This window comes from Bombina bombina, chromosome 1 (genome assembly GCF_027579735.1).
Source record: "Bombina bombina isolate aBomBom1 chromosome 1, aBomBom1.pri, whole genome shotgun sequence".
In the NCBI taxonomy this organism is placed as follows: Eukaryota; Metazoa; Chordata; class Amphibia; order Anura; family Bombinatoridae; genus Bombina; species Bombina bombina.
In genome coordinates, this window is record NC_069499.1 from 1,360,618,090 (window position 1) to 1,360,638,365 (window position 20,276).

Consider the following 20,276-nt stretch of genomic DNA (forward strand, 5'->3'; position numbering starts at 1 on the left):
GCTGTACAGCCACTCTCTTCTTACTGTTCTGCTTATCGAACTCCTAACTGTAGTGTGCTTCATTCTTAGCAACTGCCCAAGGCCCAGAAACCACAGACATAGATGGATCTTCCATTTCCAAAGAGACTCAGGTAAGACAATATCTGACCTATTAACAGAGCAGTATGGGAATGGTTATAAAAGTAAGCGTGGGCTAATATATTAAAGCTTATATAATAATGAGAGTTTTGATTTAAAAAAAAATACAATATGAGGGATATGACTGATTTAAAAAAAAAAAAAAAAGATTCTGTGGAAATGACGAACTTTTGTGAAATAAAGAAATAAACTAATACAATATTTCTGTACATTTTAAGCATACCAGCACATTTTAGCATTCTTTCTTTTCTTTTAATGATCTTTTCTCCTGTTTAGTGTGGTCAGTCCACGGGTCATCATTACTTCTGGGATATTAACTCCTCCCCAACAGGAAGTGCAAGAGGATTCACCCAGCAGAGCTGCCATATAGCTCCTCCCCTCTACGTCACACCCAGTCATTCTCTTGCACCCAACTAATAGATAGGATGTGTGAGAGGACTGTGGTGTTTATACCTTCAATCAAAAGTTTGTTATTTTATAACAGCACCGGAGTGTGTTGTTCCTTTTCTGGTAGAGTTTGAAGAAGAATCTACCTGAGTTTTTTGTATGATTTTAGCCGGCGTAGTTAAGATCATATTGCTGTTCTCGGCCATCTGAGGAGAGGTAAACTTCAGATCAGGGGACAGCGGGCAGGTTAATCTGCAAAGAGGTATGTAGCAGCATATTATTTTCTGACAATGGAATTTGACTGAGAAAATTCTGCCATACCGATTTAATGTAATCTAACAGCCTTAAATGCAGTAGTAGCAACTGGTATCAGGCTGTCATGTATGTATATTTTACACTTCAGTATTCTGGGGAATGGCACTTCACTGGGATAATACTGTATGCATAAGACTTTAGCCTAATTTGCAGTGACTAGCAACAGGCTTTCTAATGTCATTTCATTTATTTGATGTTAAAACGTTTTTGCTGGCATGTTAAATCGTTTAATTTTCTGAGGTACTGGGTGAAAAAATGTTTTGGGCACTGTTTCTCCAACATAGGTGTGTCCGGTCCACGGCGTCATCCTTACTTGTGGGGATATTCTCTTCCCCAACAGGAAATGGCAAAGAGCCCAGCAAAGCTGGTCACATGATCCCTCCTAGGCTCCGCCTTCCCCAGTCATTCGACCGACGTAAAGGAGGAATATTTGCATTGGAGAAATCATATGATACCGTGGTGACTGTAGTTAAAGAAAATAAATTATCAGACCTGATTAAAAAACCAGGGCGGGCCGTGGACCGGACACACCGTTGGAGAAAGTAATTTATCAGGTAAACATAAATTCTGTTTTCTCCAACATAGGTGTGTCCGGTCCACGGCGTCATCCTTACTTGTGGGAACCAATACCAAAGCTTTAGGACACGGATGAAGGGAGGGAGCAAATCAGGTCACCTAGATGGAAGGCACCACGGCTTGCAAAACCTTTCTCCCAAAAATAGCCTCAGAAGAAGCAAAAGTATCAAATTTGTAAAATTTAGTAAAAGTGTGCAGTGAAGACCAAGTCGCTGCCTTACATATCTGATCAACAGAAGCCTCGTTCTTGAAGGCCCATGTGGAAGCCACAGCCCTAGTGGAATGAGCTGTGATTCTTTCAGGAGGCTGCCGTCCGGCAGTCTCGTAAGCCAATCTGATGATGCTTTTAAGCCAAAAAGAGAGAGAGGTAGAAGTTGCTTTTTGACCTCTCCTTTTACCAGAATAGACAACAAACAAGGAAGATGTTTGTCTAAAATCCTTTGTAGCATCTAAATAGAATTTTAGAGCACGCACTACATCCAAATTGTGCAACAAACGTTCCTTCTTTGAAACTGGATTCGGACACAAAGAAGGCACGACTATCTCCTGGTTAATGTTTTTGTTAGAAACAACTTTCGGAAGAAAACCAGGTTTAGTACGCAAAACCACCTTATCTGCATGAAACACCAGATAAGGAGGAGAACACTGCAGAGCAGATAATTCTGAAACTCTTCTAGCAGAAGAAATTGCAACCAAAAACAAAACTTTCCAAGATAATAACTTAATATCAACGGAATGTAAGGGTTCAAACGGAACCCCCTGAAGAACTGAAAGAACTAAATTGAGACTCCAAGGAGGAGTCAAAGGTTTGTAAACAGGCTTGATTCTAACCAGAGCCTGAACAAAGGCTTGAACATCTGGCACAGCTGCCAGCTTTTTGTGAAGTAACACAGACAAGGCAGAAATCTGTCCCTTCAAAGAACTTGCAGATAATCCGTTCTCCAAACCTTCTTGAAGAAAGGATAGAATCTTAGGAATTTTTATCTTGTCCCAAGGGAATCCTTTAGATTCACACCAACAGATATATTTTTTCCATATTTTGTGGTAGATTTTTCTAGTTACAGGCTTTCTGGCCTGAACAAGAGTATCAATGACAGAATCTGAGAACCCTCGCTTTGATAAGATCAAGCGTTCAATCTCCAAGCAGTCAGTTGGAGTGAGACCAGATTCGGATGTTCGAACGGACCTTGAACAAGAAGGTCTCGTCTCAAAGGTAGCTTCCATGGTGGAGCCGATGACATATTCACCAGGTCTGCATACCAAGTCCTGCGTGGCCACGCAGGAGCTATCAAGATCACCGATGCCCTCTCCTGATTGATCCTGGCTACCAGCCTGGGGATGAGAGGAAACGGCGGGAATACATAAGCTAGTTTGAAGGTCCAAGGTGCTACTAGTGCATCTACTAGAGTCGCCTTGGGATCCCTGGATCTGGACCCGTAGCAAGGAACCTTGAAGTTCTGACGAGAGGCCATCAGATCCATGTCTGGAATGCCCCACAATTGAGTAATTTGGGCAAAGATTTCCGGATGGAGTTCCCACTCCCCCGGATGAAATGTCTGACGACTCAGAAAATCCGCTTCCCAATTTTCCACCAGTAAGGATGACGCCGTGGACCGGACACACCGTTGGAGAAAGTAATTTATCAGGTAAACATAAATTCTGTTTTTTATTATTTACCTGTGATAACTATGTATATTATTATTTTTTTAGTAGACAATCCAATGTATTGTTCTAGGCCCATTTTGTTATATGTTATGCCACCATTTTGCTGCCAAATGCAATCAAATTCAAAAAAATTGTTAACTTTTTTTCACAAACTTTGAGGCTCTCACTGAAATGATTTACATTTCTATGCAGTCATGACACAAATTGTTGTAAAAACTTCTCTGGGATCCACTATGTTTAGAAATAACTTTTCCATTACCTTTTGGTAATTAGAAGGCTGCTATTTGCAGCTGTGCACCACACTTCTAAAATTCCCGGCAGTGAAGGGGTTAATCAGGTAGCTTGTAAGGCTTATTTTAGCTATATTGTAGAGCAGAGCTTTCCAAACTTTTCATGTTGGTGACACACTTTGTAGACCTACATCATTTCACGACACAGTAATTCAGTTGTACTAACAAAAAGGAGGTTAAACTAACTTGTTTTAAGAGATACGGACACATACATAAATTATATAATAACAAAATGCATTTACAAGTAACAGTATGTATGTGCAAGAATTAAAACAAGTTTAATAACACCAATAGCTACTTACTATTTTAATGGGATGTATTAGGTTGATGGGATGAACACAGTTTCTGAATATTTAGTGTAATATTAGATAAAGACACTCACATTTCATCATCAAGCATTTTTAAGCTTCCACTTCCTATCCATATATCAAGAGCAGGAGCAGCAATGCACTACTGGGAGCTAGTTGCAAAAAAATCCCACTGACTTCTGCTCAGCGTTTAAGCTGCCACCCTCAGAGCTCTGTGAGTCCGACTGACTACTGCCCGCGCTGCAAACACACTGCTGTCCCACTCACTGGCTACACTTGCAGTCACGAGCCAATTAAGGAGACTATACGTGCAGTCAGGAGCCAATGTGCCGCCAAATCCGCCAATGGTAATAGTTTCAGTTCCAACTGAGCTGTGCCAATTGGTTAAGATGATCTGTGACCCACTAGCTATCAATCACGTGTCAACCATGTGATATGCGTAGCAGGCAGGTGGAAAGTCAGAAACCAAAAAAACAATTTAATTTTTTTTTTTAAATTTAATAAAATTTGTGCTGAAACAGGGACACACCTACACACTGCTGCCGACACACTAGTGTGTCCCGACACACAGTTTGGAAAGCACTGTTGTAGAGATTAACCTCCCCTCACCCCCCATTGGTCACCACCATCTTAGGTACTGACATACAGTCTGCCAATGTGAAGCTTTAGGGATTCCCCCTTACCCTCCCACCTCTCTGATCCCCTCCCCCCTCTAACTAGTATCCACTATTTAGGTACTGGCAGCTGTTCATATACATTTTTTTACTTTTTTTTAAAAAAAAAACCATTTTTTGTAGGGCCCCCCTCTCCCCGCACATTTTCTGTATGTAGTGGATTCTGCCCTCCCTATTGCTGTGAAAATCTTTTCTCTTGTTAAGTGTATCCAGTCCACGGATCATCCATTACTTGTGGGATATTCTCCTTCCCAACAGGAAGTTGCAAGAGGATCACCCACAGCAGAGCTGCTATATAGCTCCTCCCCTCACTGCCATATCCAGTCATTCTCTTGCAACTCTCAACTAAGATGGAGGTCGTAAGAGGACTGTGGTGTTTTATACTTAGTTTATTTCTTCAATCAAAAGTTTGTTATTTTTAAATGGTACCGGAGTGTACTGTTTATCTCAGGCAGTATTTAGAAGAAGAATCTGCCTGCGTTTTCTATGATCTTAGCAGAAGTAACTAAGATCCTTTGCTGTTCTCACATATTCTGAGGAGTGAGGTAACTTCAGAGGGGGAATAGCGTGCAGGTTTTCCTGTAATAAGGTATGTGCAGTTAAAATATTTTTCTAGGGATGGAATTTGCTAGAAAATGCTGCTGATACCGAAGTAATGTAAGTAAAGCCTTAAATGCAGTGATAGCTACTGGTATCAGGCTTATTAATAGAGATACATACTCTTATAAAAGTGTATTTTAAAACGTTTGCTGGCATGTTTAATCGTTTTTTACATATGTTTGGTGATAAAACTTATTGGGGCCTAGTTTTTTCCACATGGCTGGCTTGAATTTTGCCTAGAAACAGTTCCCTGAGGCTTCCCACTGTTGTAATATGAGTGGGAGGGGCCTATTTTAGCGTTTTTTTGCACAGCAAAAATTACAGACACAGACATCCAGCTTCTTCCTGCATGATCCAGGACTTCAATGAAGTGCTCAAAAGGCTTCAAAAGTCGTATTGAGGGAGGTAAAAAGCCACAGTAGAGCTGTGGCAGTTGTTGTGACTGTTTAAAAAACGTTTTTGTCATTGTCTATTCCGTTTTTGGTATTAAGGGGTTAATCATCCATTTGCAAGTGGGTGCAATGCTCTGCTAACTTATTACATACACTGTAAAAATTTCGTTAGTGTAACTGCATTTTTTCACTGTTATTTCAAAATTTGGGAAAATTTGTGTTTCTTAAAGGCGCAGTAACGTTTTTTATATTGCTTGTAAACTTGTTTTAAAGTGTTTTCCAAGCTTACTAGTCTCATTGCTAGTCTGTTTAAACATGTCTGACACAGAGGAACCTACTTGTTCATTATGTTTGAAAGCCATGGTGGAGCCCCATAGGAGAATGTGTACTAAATGTATTGATTTCACCTTAAACAGTAAAGATCAGTCTTTATCTATAAAAGAACTATCACCAGAGGGTTCTGTCGAGGGGGAAGTTATGCCGACTAACTCTCCCCACGTGTCAGACCCTTCGCCTCCCGCTCAGGGGACGCACGCTAATATGGCGGCAATCATGAATAATACCCTGTCAGAGGTATTATCTAGATTGCCTGAATTAAGAGGCAAGCGCGATAGCTCTGGGGTTAGGAGAGATACAGAGCGCGCAAATGCTGTTAGAGCCATGTCTGATACTGCGTCACCGTATGCAGAACATGAGGACGGAGAGCTTCAGTCTGTGGGTGACATCTCTGACTCGGGGAAACCTGATTCAGAGATTTCTAATTTTAAATTTAAGCTTGAGAACCTCCGTATATTGCTTGGGGAGGTATTAGCTGCTCTGAATGACTGTAACACAGTTGCAATTCCAGAGAAATTGTGTAGGCTGGATAGATACTATGCGGTGCCGGTGTGTACTGACGTTTTTCCTATACCTAAAAGGCTTACAGAAATTATTAGCAAGGAGTGGGATAGACCCGGTGTGCCCTTTTCCCCACCTCCTATATTTAGAAAAATGTTTCCAATAGATGCCACTACACGGGACTTATGGCAGACGGTCCCTAAGGTGGAGGGAGCAGTTTCTACTTTAGCAAAGCGTACCACTATCCTGGTTGAGGACAGTTGTGCTTTTTCAGATCCAATGGATAAAAAATTGGAGGGTTACCTTAAGAAAATGTTTATTCAACAAGGTTTTATTTTACAGCCCCTTGCATGCATTGCGCCTGTTACTGCTGCGGCGGCATTCTGGTTTGAGGCCCTGGAAGAGGCCATCCAGACAGCTCCATTGAATGAAATTATTGACAAGCTTAGAACGCTTAAGCTAGCTAACTCATTTGTTTCTGATGCCATTGTTCATTTGATTAAACTAACGGCTAAGAATTCCGGATTCGCCATCCAGGTCAGCTGACGTGACTTCAAAGTCTAAATTACTCAACATTCCTTTCAAGGGGCAGACCTTATTCGGGCCTGGCTTGAAGGAAATTATTGCTGACATTACTGGAGGCAAGGGTCATACCCTTCCTCAGGACAGGGCCAAATCAAAGGCCAAACAGTCTAATTTTCGTGCCTTTCGAAATTTCAAGGCAGGAGCAGCATCAACTTCCTCCGCTTCAAAACAAGAGGGAACTGTTGCTCATTCCAGACAGGCCTGGAAACCTAACCAGTCCTGGAACAAGGGCAAGCAGGCCAGAAAGCCTGCTGCTGCCCCCAAGACAGCATGAAGGAATGGCCCCCTATCCGGAAACGGATCTAGTGGGGGGCAGACTTTCTCTCTTCGCCAAGGCGTGGGCAAGAGATGTTCAGGATCCCTGGGCATTGGAGATCATATCTCAGGGATATCTTCTGGACTTCAAAGCTTCTCCTCCACAAGGGAGATTTCATCTTTCAAGGTTATCAGCAAACCAGATAAAGAAAGAGGCATTCCTAAGCTGTGTGCAAGACCTCCTAGTAATGGGAGTGATCCATCCAGTTCCGCGGACGGAACAAGGACAGGGATTTTATTCAAATCTGTTTGTGGTTCCCAAGAAAGAGGGAACCTTCAGACCAATCTTGGATCTAAAGATCTTAAACAAATTCCTCAGAGTTCCATCATTCAAAATGGAAACTATTCGGACCATCCTACCCATGATCCAAGAGGATCAGTACATGACCACAGTGGACTTAAAGGATGCCTACCTTCACATACCGATTCACAAAGATCATCATCTGTTCCTAAGGTTTGCCTTTCTAGACAGGCATTACCAATTTGTTGCTCTTCCCTTCGGGTTGGCCACTGCCCCGAGAATTTTTACAAAGGTTCTGGGCTCACTTCTGGCGGTTCTAAGACCGTGAGGCATAGCGGTGGCTCCGTATCTAGACGACATCCTGATACAGGTGTCAAGCTTTCAAATTGCCAAGTCTCATACAGAGATAGTTCTGGCATTTCTGAGGTCGCATGGGTGGAAAGTGAACGTGGAAAAGAGTTCTCTATCACCACTCACAAGAGTCTCCTTCCTAGGGACTCTTATAGATTCTGTAGAGATTAAAATTTACCTGACGGAGTCCAGGTTATCAAAACTTCTAAATGCTTGCCGTGTCCTTCATTCCATTCCACGCCCGTCAGTGGCTCAGTGCATGGAAGTAATCGGCTTAATGGTAGCGGCAATGGACATAGTGCCATTTGCGCGCCTGCATTTCAGACCGCTGCAATTATGCATGCTAATTCAGTGGAATGGGGATTACACAGATTTGTCCCCTCTACTAAATCTGGATCAAGAGACCAGAGATTCTCTTCTCTGGTGGCTTTCTCGGGTCCATCTGTCCAAGGGTATGACCTTTCGCAGGCCAGATTGGACGATTGTAACAACAGATGCCAGCCTTCTAGGTTGGGGCTCCTCCCAATAAATATTCTGGAGTTAAGAGCAATATTCAAGGCTCTTCTAGCTTGGCCTCAGTTAGCAACACTGAGGTTCATCAGATTTCAGTCGGACAACATCACGACTGTGGCTTACATCAACCATCAAGGGGGAACCAGGAGTTCCCTAGCGATGTTAGAAGTCTCAAAGATAATTCGCTGGGCAGAGTCTCACTCTTGCCACTTGTCAGCGATCCACATCCCAGGCGTAGAGAACTGGGAGGCGGATTTTCTAAGTCGTCAGACTTTTCATCCGGGGGAGTGGGAACTCCATCCGGAGGTGTTTGCTCAACTGGTCCATCGTTGGGGCAAACCAGAACTGGATCTCATGGCGTCTCGCCAGAACGCCAAGCTTCCTTGTTACGGATCCAGGTCCAGGGACCCGGGAGCAACGCTGATAGATGCCCTAGCAGCTCCTTGGTTCTTCAACCTGGCCTATGTGTTTCCACCGTTTCCTCTGCTCCCTCGACTGATTGCCAAAATCAAATAGGAGAGAGCATCGGTGATTCTGATAGCGCCTGCGTGGCCACGCAGGACCTGGTATGCAGACCTAGTGGACATGTCATCTCTTCCACAATGGACTCTGCCTCTGAGGCAGGACCTTCTAATACAAGGTCCTTTCAATCATCCAAATCTAATTTCTCTGAGACTGACTGCATGGAGATTGAACGCTTGATCCTATCAAGGCGTGGCTTCTCCGAGTCAGTCATTGATACCTTAATACAGGCTCGGAAGCCTGTCACCAGGAAAATCTACCATAAGATATGGCGTAAATATCTTTATTGGTGTGAATCCAAGAGTTACTCATGGAGTAAGGTTAGGATTCCTAGGATATTGTCCTTTCTCCAAGAGGGTTTGGACAAAGGCTTATCAGCTAGTTCTTTAAAAGGACAGATCTCTGCTCTGTCTATTCTTTTGCAAAAGCGTCTGGCAGAAGTTCCAGACGTCCAGGCATTTTGTCAGGCTTTGGTTAGGATTAAGCCTGTGTTTAAAACTGTTGCTCCCCCGTGGAGCTTAAACTTGGTTCTTAAAGTTCTTCAGGGAGTTCCGTTTGAACCCCTTCATTCCATTGATATTAAACTTTTATCTTGGAAAGTTCTGTTTTTGATGGCTATTTCCTCGGCTCGAAGAGTCTCTGCGTTATCTGCCTTACATTGTGATTCTCCTTATCTGATTTTTCATTCAGACAAGGTAGTTCTGCGTACCAAACCTGGGTTTTTACCTAAGGTGGTTTCTAACAGGAATATCAATCAAGAGATTGTTGTTCCATCATTGTGTCCTAATCCTTCTTCAAAGAAGGAACGTCTTTTACATAATCTGGACGTAGTCCGTGCCTTGAAGTTTTACTTACAGGCTACTAAAGATTTTCGTCAAACATCTGCCATGTTTGTCGTTTACTCTGGACAGAGGAGAGGTCAAAAAGCTTCGGCAACCTCTCTCTCCTTTTGGCTTCGGAGCATAATACGCTTAGCCTATGAGACTGCTGGACAGCAGCCCCCTGAAAGAATTACTGCTCATTCTACTAGAGCAGTGGCTTCCACCTGGGCCTTTAAAAATGAGGCCTCTGTTGAACAGATTTGCAAGGCTGCGACTTGGTCTTCGCTTCACACCTTTTCAAAATTTTACAAATTTGACACTTTTGCTTCTTCGGAGGCTGTTTTTGGGAGAAAGGTTCTACAGGCAGTGGTTCCTTCCGTTTAAGTTCCTGCCTTGTCCCTCCCATCATCCGTGTACTTTAGCTTTGGTATTGGTATCCCACAAGTAATGGATGATCCGTGGACTGGATACACTTATCAAGAGAAAACATAATTTATGCTTACCTGATAAATTTATTTCTCTTGTAGTGTATCCAGTCCACGGCCCGCCCTGTCCTTTTAAGGCAGGTCTAAATTTTAATTAAACTACAGTCACCACTGCACCCTATGGTTTCTCCTTTCTCGTCTTGTTTCGGTTGAATAACTGGATATGGCAGTGAGGGGAGGAGCTATATAGCAGCTCTGCTGTGGGTGATCCTCTTGCAACCTCCTGTTGGGAAGGAGAATATCCCACAAGTAATGGATGATCCGTGGACTGGATACACTACAAGAGAAATAAATTTATCAGGTAAGCATAAATTATGTTTTTTTGCAGTGTAGCGGTCCCGCCCCTCTCCAGCAATGGGCCGCCCACCTACCTCCCACCTGACTCTCCCGCACCACCAGCATATGGCACCACCTCAAACTGATGCAGATAGTGTTACACATCATTAAGGCAAACATGTCTGTCAGTTCTTGCTAGAAGGACCATATGACAGAAGACATGGGGTTCAATTTATTAAGTGCTGAGTGGACATAGCTAAATGTGGACAGCATATGCTGTCCGCATTTATCATTGCACAAGTATTTAACGAGAAATGCTTGTACAATGCCGCCCCCTGTTCGCTGGCGGCCAATTAGCTGCTAGCAGGAGCTGTCAGTCATTCAAAGCGGGATGATCTCAATCCTCCACCATTAAGGAACAGTGGTCTCACGACTGCTGCTTCTTAAAGGAATACTAAACACAATTTTTTCTTTCATAATTCAGATAGAGCATGCAACTTTCTAATTTATTATCAATTGTTCTTCATTCTCTTGCTATCTTTATTTGAAAAAGCAGCAACGTAAGCTTAGGAGCCGGCCCATTTTTGGTTTAGCACCTGGGTAGCGCTTTCTGATTCGTGGCTACATGTAGCCACCAATCAGCAAGCACTACCCAGGTGCTTAACCAAAAATTGTCCTGTTCCTAAACGTGCATTTCTGCTTTTTCAACTAAAGATAGCAAGAGAACGAAGAAAATGTGATAATAGGAGTAAATTAGAAGGTTGCTTAAAATTACATGCTCTATCTGAATCGTGAAAGAAAAAAAATGGGTTTAGTGTCCCTTTAACTTTAGTTCCAGGCGAGCCTTAAACGATGGGCCTCCGAAGCAGCATCCGCTGCTTGATAAATGGAGCCCATGGTGTCTAAGAACAGGTTAATGACTCTTTCCTTTCAAGGAAAAATCCTGTTTGGATCAGATCTAGACTCCATTCTTAAGACTGTGACTGGAGATGAAGGAGCTTTTCTTTCACAGGACAAGAAATCTTAGGGGAAGAAGTGTGAATCATCCAAGCCCACCTGGAAACCTTGCTCTTCCTGGGCCAAAAATAAACAGTCCAAAAAGCCTATTGCCAATTCCAAATCTGGATGAAGATGTGAACAGAATCTGTTAAGGTAGGGGGCAGGTTAAAGGGACACTGAACCCAAATTTTTTATTTCATGATTCACATAGAGCATACCATTTTAAGCAACTTTCTAATTTACTCCTATTAGTAATTTTTCTTCATTCTCTTGCTATATTTATTTGAAAAGCAAGAATGTAAGTTTAGAAGTCGGCCCATTTTTGGTTCACAACCTGGGTTGCGCTTGCTATCATTTGGCCAAATGGCTAAATTCACCCACCATTAAACAAGTGCTGCCCAGTGTCCTGAACCATAAATTGGCTGGTTTCTTAGCTTATCTTTATTTTCAAATAAAGATAACCAGAGAACGAAGAAAGTTGCTTAAAATTATCTGCTCTATCCAAATCATGAAAGAGAAAAAATTTGGGTTTAGTATCCCTTTAAGCATTTTTCAGAAGGCCTGGCTTCGTTCAGTCCAAGTTCCTTGGGTCTGAAACATCATCTCTCAATGTTACAGGATAGTTTTTTTTTTTGCTTCAGGCATCCTCAAAGACGATTTTGTCCCATGTTCCCTAAAATTCTGTGAAAGTGGCAGCTTTCATTCAGTGTGTCCAGGATCTGGAGGAGATAGGAATAATTGCACCAGTACCTGTTTCAGAACAGAGTCAAGGATTTTATTTCAACCTCTTCATTGTCCCAAAGAAGGAGGGGACTTTTAGACCATCTTAGATTTAAAGACCATAAACAAATTCTTAAAGGGACAGTCTAATCTAAAAAATATATTGTTTAAAAAGATATATAATCCCTTTCCCCAGTTTGGCACAGCCAACATGGTTATATTAATACACATTTTACCTCTGTGATTACCTTGTATCTAAGCCTATGCAGACGGCCCCCTTTATCTCAGAGCTATTTATAGACTTGCATTTTAACTAATTAGTGTTTCCTGTGCAACACCACAGGAGTGAGCCCAATGTTATTTATATGGCACACATGAATTAGCAGAGTCTTGCTGTGAAAAGCTTATAAAAATGCTTTCTACACTCTGAATTAAAGGGATACTAAACCCATATTTTTTTTTTCATGATTCAGATAGAGCATGCAATTGTAATCAACTTTCTAATTTATTCCTATTATCCATTTTTATTCATTTAAAAAACAGGAATGCAAAGCTTAGAAACGACCCATTTTAGGTTTATCACCCTGGATAGAGCTTGCTTATTGGAGGCTACATTTAGCTGGCTGGCTCCTAAGCTTTACATTCCTGCTTTTTAAATAAAGATAGCAAGAGAATGAAGAAAATGGATAATAGGAGTCAATTAGAAAGTTGCTTACAAGTGCATGCTCTATCTGAATCATGAAAGAAACATAATAATTTATTGTAATTGTAAAAGCAAATATGGGACATCTCCCAAAACAACTGCAGCCCATTGTCGCTACATTTGTTTTAGATTTATTTTACGATATCACTAAACAATAATATATTACTTGAAAATCATAAATAAACATAAAAACATATACTGTGTTCTTTGTTAGAATGTCCACCTTACGGAATGGCAAATCACATCTTACTCTTGTAATAGTATGGTAATGATTCAGGCAAGTAGAGAAGTGATGTGAACATTAAAATGTATTAAATAAAAATTTTTAAAACTAAACATTTTACGTAAAATAGCAATACCAATACCAGCGATCAATTTGGAGAGCAGGAGTTTCTGAATAAAATTGCTTCTAAGCACCTCTTTACAGAAAGGTGGGGTTGATTGATGGAATTGATGTTTAGTGCTGGTGGTGAAGACGGACAAGGCTAGATTACAAATGGCAAAAGTTAAAAGTTTGTGTGCGAGTAAAACCCAGTGCGCACTAACTTCCGGACTTCAGATATTGTGACCGCATTCGCCCCATAGACTTCAATGCAGAGCATAGAAGATAAAAATGAACACTTATCGCTCATGCGCTAACCCAACAGGAGTTATGAATATTTCACATTCTTATACATTCTTCACATATAGGAATGTTATTTTTTTTTAAATATATGTATATATCTATATATCTATTCCCATAGATATATTGGTATAGATATCTATTTTACATTAACATTATCAGATATATATAGAAATATATTTATTTAAAGCAATACATTTTTTTATATGTGAAGAATTTAGGAATAGAAAATATGCTAGTGGTGTTAAGGATTTTATTCAAGAAATACAGGGATATTAATCCCATTTTTCTCTCATAAGGTAAAACATGGTAGAGAGGAATTTAGGAGAGTACCGACTGTGCAATGTAAATCTTGTTGCGGGACTTGTGGTCAAAAGCCTGCCACAGGTGTCGATGGCACAGTTCCTTTAGCCTCCACCTGTCTGGCCACGAAGATTTACTCCTGCAGTATATCCTTTACTGTTGATTGACATTCTCAGGATTAACTTCTGGGTAAGGTTAGTGGAGTGGGCATTTTCTGGGTAAGTACCTGCATCTCCCACAGGCTATCAGTAGGTACACAAATTAGTGTATAGCATAGCCATCCATAGCAACCTCTATCTTATCTCCCTCGCAGTAATATACTCCGCTTTTGTGCAGTATTAAACAGCTGTATACTAAGTGCATTGTCATTATATATATATATACACATACATGGGGGGTACTTGTGTTATGTGCTTAAATAGCATTTCTACTTTATATTCGCGCTTTAAAATTTCAATTCAGAGCTGACTCCACTTCAGGGTTAACACTCCTCAGCTCTAAAGGACTAAGAAGAGCAGTTGCCCATCCCGGGTATTTGGAAAGGGCTGATGCTGGATAAGCACTGTTATTGCTACATTGCATATCTCATATACTTTTGTGTTTCATAATCCTGTTTTTCACACTCTGTGATATATTGGCCTCTAGTTATCAAGCCGTCAACAGCAAATACGCTGGAATTCCGCAGCGTATTTGTGGCGAGGCTGATTCGCCATAGTTATCAAGCCCTACAGACTGGCAAAAGTAGAATCTAGTGACTTAACATACGATCCGTCGGACTCAGTCCGACACAGATCGATGGTTACGTCACTCCAGATGTTCCGAACGCAAGTTCGGCACAATCTGACTACTTTTGGAAGTTATCAAAGAACAAGCAGGTACGCTCGCCACTATTCCGGCCCAGCGTACCTGGTGTTCAATCCGCCGCCCTGGAGGCGGCGGATCCCATAGGAATCAATGGGAGTCTGACAGCAGCGAGAGCTCATGTTCGCTGCTGCCCGATATCCCATTGATTCCTATGGGAAGTGTCTGCACCTAAGTCTAAACACCCCTAATCTGTCCCCCCTACACCGCCGCCACCTACATTTTACTTATTAACCCCTAAACCGCCGCTCCCGGACCCCGCCGCAACTATAATAAATATATTAACCCCTAAACCGCCGCTCCCGGACCCGGCCGCAACTGTAATAAATATATTACCCCTAAACCGCCGCTCCCGGACCCCGCTGCCACCTATATTATACCTATTAACCCCTAATCTTCCGCCCCCTATACCGCCGCCACCTACATAAAGTTATTAAAGGGCAACTAAACCCAAAATCTTTCTTTCATGATTCAGATAGAGAATAGAAATTTAAACAACATTACAATTTACTTCCATAATTTTATTTTGCTCCATTTTTTAAATATCCTTATTTGAAGAAAAAGCAATGCACATGGTGAGCCAATCACATGATGCTTCTATGTGCAGCAACCAATCAGCAGCTAGTGAGCATATCTAGATATGCTTTTCATCAAAGAATATCAAGAGAATAAAACAAATTAGATAATAGAATTAAATTAGAAACATGTTTAAAATTGCATTCTCTTTCTAAATCATAAAAGAAAAAATGTGGGTGGCATGTCCCTTTAACCCCTATCCTGGCAATCCCCCGCCACAAATAAATTAATTGTTTAACCCCTAAACCGCCGCACCCGGAGCCCGCCGCCACCTACATTACATTTATTAACCCCTATCCTGCCCCCCCCCTACACCGCCACCACCACCTACAGTACATTGATTAACCCCTAATCTACCCCCCCCTACACCACCGCCACTATATTAAATTAATTAACCCCTAAACCTAAGTCTAACCATCCAAGATGGTGTCCCTTGAATTCCAATTGGCTGATAGGATTCTATCAGCCAATCGGAATTAAGGTAGGAAAAATCCGATTGGCTGATGCAATCAGCCAATCGGATTGAAGTTCAATCCGATTGGCTGATTGGATCAGCCAATAGGATTGACCTCGCATTCTATTGGCTGATCGGAACAGCCAATAGAATGTGAGGTCAATCCTATTGGCTGATCCAATCAGCCAATCGGATTGAACTTCAATCCGATTGGCTGATTGCATCAGCCAATCGGATTTTTCCTACCTTAATTCCGTTCGGCTGATAGAATCCTATCAGCCAATTGGAATTCAAGGGACGCCATCTTGGATGACGTCATTTAAAGGAACCTTCATTCAGTGTTAGGACATCGGAAGAAGAGGATGGCTCCGCGTCGGCTGGATTGAAGATGGACCCGCTCCGCTCCGGTTAATTGAAGATAGAAGATGCTGCTTGGATAAAGACTTCTGCCGCTTGGAGGACCTCTTCTGCCCGGATTCGAGGAAGATTTCTGGCCGGATCGGATGAAGACTTGTGCCCGGCTGGGTGAAAACGTCTCAAGGTAGGGTGATCTTCAAGGGAGTAGTGTTAGGTTTTTTTAAGGGGGGGTTTGGGTGGGTTTTAGAGTAGGGTTGGGTGTGTGGGTGGTGGGTTTTAATGTTGGGTGGGGGGGGTTGTATTTCTTTTTTTTTTTTTACAGGTAAAAGAGCTGATTACTTTGGGGCAATGCCCCGCAAAAGGCTCTTTTAAGGGCTATTTGTAATTTAGTTTAGGGTAGTTAATTGTAGTTAATTAATTTAATTTATTTAATGATAGTGTATTGTTAGGTGTAATTGTAACTTAGGTTATGATTTATTTTACAGGTAATTTTGTATTTATTTTAGCTAGGTAGCTATTAAATAGTTAATAACTATTTAATAGCTATTGTACCTAGTTAAAATAAATACAAACTTGCCTGTAAAATAAAAATAAAAATAAACCCTAAAATAGCTACAATGTAACTAATAGTTATATTGCAGCTATCTTAGGGTTTATTTTATAGGTAAGTATTTAGTTTTAAATAGGATTAATTTATTTATAGGAATATTTATTTAGATTAATTTAAATAATATTTAAGTTAGGGTTAGACTTAGGGTTATGGTTAGACTTAGGTTTAGGGGTTAATTCATTTAATATAGTGTAGGGGGGGTAGATTAGGGGTTAATCAATGTACTGTAGGTGGTGGCGGTGTAGGGGGGGCAGGATAGGGGTAAATAAATGTAATGGAGGTGGCGGTGGGCTCCGGGTGCGGCGGTTTAGGGGTTAAACAATTAATTTATTTGCGGCGGGGTCCGGGATCGGCAGGATAGGGGTTAATAAGTTTATGTAGGGGGCGGCAGATTAGGGGTTAATAGGTATAATATAGGTGGTGGCGGGGTCCGGGAGCGGCGGTTTAGGGGTTCATATATTTATTATAGTGGCGGCGGAGTCCGGGAGCGGTGCTTTAGGGGTTAATATATTTATTATAGTTGCGGCGGGGTCCGGGAGCGGCGGTTTAGGGGTTAATAAGTTTATTTAGTTGCGGGGGGCTCCGGGAGTGGCGGTATAGGTGGTAAAACTGTATAGTATAGTGTGGGTGCTTAGTGACAGGCTAGCAAGAAAGCTGCGAATAAGCCGTACTTGGTGCGCGGCTTTTTGACAGCTTTCTTGATAAATTTGGTGAACGTATTCAGGTCCGTGGCGGCGATGTTAGGCGAGCGTATTGGGGCAGGTAAGTAGACAGGTTGATAACTAGAGGCCATTGTCTCTCTGCAGTTACTATTTCAGGACTCTATAATGAAGCAGACTGCTGGGGCTGCCTCTGCTGGGTTAAACCCCTTAGAGGGTAGATCCACAGATTTTGTTTTTCCTACAAATAAATGTATGCTTTGCAAATTGGTTACTCTCTGCCCTCCTGCTCAGCTTTGCAGTACTTGTTTAAGTTCTGTTTTACAGTCTAAAATCTCATCTACTGCTAATGTTTCCCTAATTTGTTCACTGCCGGTATATACTACTCAGGGCGGCGTTGCTGACTCTGCCACAGATTTTAAGAATTACTTAAAGTCTGCTATTTTTTAAGGCTATGGTGGTTATGCCGCCTTCAAGTAAGCATAAATGGAAACCTATTTCTTCTAATTCCTCTATTAGAGATGATGCACCTACTGTTTTTGCGCCTCTCAGGCCATTACAAGTTTCTGGCTCTGAGGATTCTCCTCTTTCTGAGGGTAACTGTCTTCTGAGGAATTATCAGTGAAGGTTTTTCAAGTCCCTGCCCTGGTCACTGATATCATTTCCATGGAATAGTACAAGCATAGTGTTCCGTTTACCTTCTCCTACATTTAAAAAACTGTTTTCTGTTACAGAAGCTAATTTGGAGCTTTGAGAAACCATTCCTAAGGTGGACAGAGACATCTCTACATTAGCTAGACAAACTACGATTACTCTGGAGGGCAGCTCTTCTTTCAGAGACACTATGGACAGGAAGATGGAGGGTTTTCTCTGGAAGGCTTTTCTGTAGGGGTGTCTTATTCCAACCAGCTGTGGGTATCGTAGCATTGCAGGCACAACATCTCTTTGGTGTGATTCTTTATCTGATTTGGTCTCAGAGGAATCTCCCTTAGGGGATATTTAGAAGCAAATTCACTGCTTGAGGTTGGTCACACTCCTTTATTTTTTTTATGCAGTTTTCTATGTGTTGTGTTGATAATTATGTTTTGTCATTTTCCCTATGGGTTTGTCATCCAAGCTGGTCTGGGGTCAACTTCCTGAGTTGCTGTAAACTGTACAGCTGTATTCAGGGCTGTGGGTTTTACAGTGACTTAGGATGTGTACCTGGTCCAGTCTGAGAGATATCTCACTCTCTCTCACACTCTCTCTCTCACTCTCTCTCTCACACTCTCACACTCACTCTCTCACACTCTCACACTCTCTCTCTATCTCACTCTCACACTCTCTCTCTCACTCTCTCTCACTCTCTCTCTCTCTCTCTCTCTCTCTCTCTCTCTCTCTCTCTCTCTCACTCTCTCTCCTTTAGTTTCCCAGATACTGGGGTATAGGAGAACTTGGTTTTTGACACAGTATTTCCCTAAGATTCCCTTAGCCTCCTCCTGTGGGATCATTGTGTACTCAACAGAGTATCATTGTGTACTCCTCTTCTATATCCTCTGCTGTTAACTTCACAGCACTGGATGGGTTCTCTACTGGACACAGCTGCTTTCTTTTGCTGGTAAGATCAGTGGAGAGGGTGCTTCTCTCAGGTAAGTGCAGTACACTCCCATAATCCGCAGGCTATTTGCAGCTACTCTGTCTAGTTTATTTATATGTGAATCTTTGCAAGATGCACTATTATATGCTTGTATGCAGTATATGTAATGTGTCATTAATACTTGTATTACTATTGTATGTATATGCTGACTTTGCATAATAGCATGACTAATTACTTGTATAACAGTGGATGCTCTATATTAATCTATGAGGCAAAGTTACCTAGAAACAATTTGGAACTCCAGGCGTTTCATCAAGCTCTTCAGTCGTGGCCAGTGGAGGCTCCTCCATATGTGCACTGTCGCACGTGAACCCCCAGGGGGCAGAGGAGGGGGGAAAAAAATGAGCATTTAAAAAAAAAAAAATGAGAAAAAAAAAATTATGAAAAATTTTAATTTTATTTTTTATTTATATTATTTAATATTATATGTATTAAATAATGCTTTACTGGCACTGCTGCTTAGCTTATATACCCTGCTATTTAATCTATTATCATTCTCACTCATCACTGACTCGCCACTGAGTGTTCATTAACAGACACTGTATATTTATTATCAGGCTCAGGCAGGAGGCAGGAGCTAGGACCGGGTGGACTACTCAGTGTGCTGACGTCCGTGACGTCACACCACACACCACCACGGCGCACTGCCTGCTGCTGCTGCCTGAGGCTGAGCTGAGAGAGGCTGATTGACAGTCCAGGGCAGGCTCCAGTCTCCACCCCCCACTCGCACGTGCGGTAAGGAGCTCTATATGCCTGCACAGTGATCGCAATGTATTCACTGTGCAGGCGTAGAGCTCCTCCCCAGCCTCATGCCTATAGAGGCATAATCGCACAGGCTGAACTGTGCGGTCGTTCAGCCTGTGCTCTGTCTCCTCCCCCAGCCTCTTGATCCGGACTCCTCAGACTCTGTGATAGGCTCCATGGCTCACGTGATGGCCCCCACGAGGCTCCTCCCAGCTCAACGGCGCGAAAATCTTTGTGGAGATAGCCGTTGAGCTGAGAGGAGTGTTTTTGCATAGCTCTGTGCAAAAATTGTTTACAACAAAACTATATATTTTTTGCTGCCTGCTGGCAGCCATCAAGCATCAACAAGTTGATTGAACAGTGACAGACAGTCAATATTTGCTGCTGTGTGCTGACTCAGTGTCTGCTGAGCTGCAGTCAAGTAGTGTGCAAAGAAATAGCCAGGGCCCAGGAGCAGGCTAATAGACAGTTAGATAGTTAGCCAATAGCCATTATAATTATTATTAATTACATTAGGCTTAGCTTAGCAGCAAATTAGTTTAGAACTGTAGATTCACAGTCACTACTAGTAGTATTCAGATTTTCTAGTTATCTATATCTATATAGAACTTGAAGATACTTTAGTTAACTTAATTTATACTAGTAATATATTATTAGTTTAGTAACTTTGTGGGCAGATATTTTAATGATTTTTGCTGCAGGCCTGCAGTTTTTTATATAGAGTAACTGAGTGAGTTGAGT

The 20,276-nt window shown here is 41.9% G+C and overlaps 1 protein-coding gene across 5 annotated transcripts in view; it reads left to right on the top strand.

The window, feature by feature from the left end:
- The window catches only part of LOC128650016 (phosphomevalonate kinase), a 227,400-nt gene that overhangs the window by 57,184 nt on the left and 149,940 nt on the right, over positions 1–20,276 (top strand). For all 5 annotated transcript variants that reach the window (XM_053703677.1, XM_053703685.1, XM_053703658.1 and 2 more), the window contains exon 4: positions 70–131. In XM_053703677.1, coding sequence (XP_053559652.1) covers positions 70–131 — 62 coding nt within the window. The remainder of the gene's footprint in view (positions 1–69; positions 132–20,276) is intronic.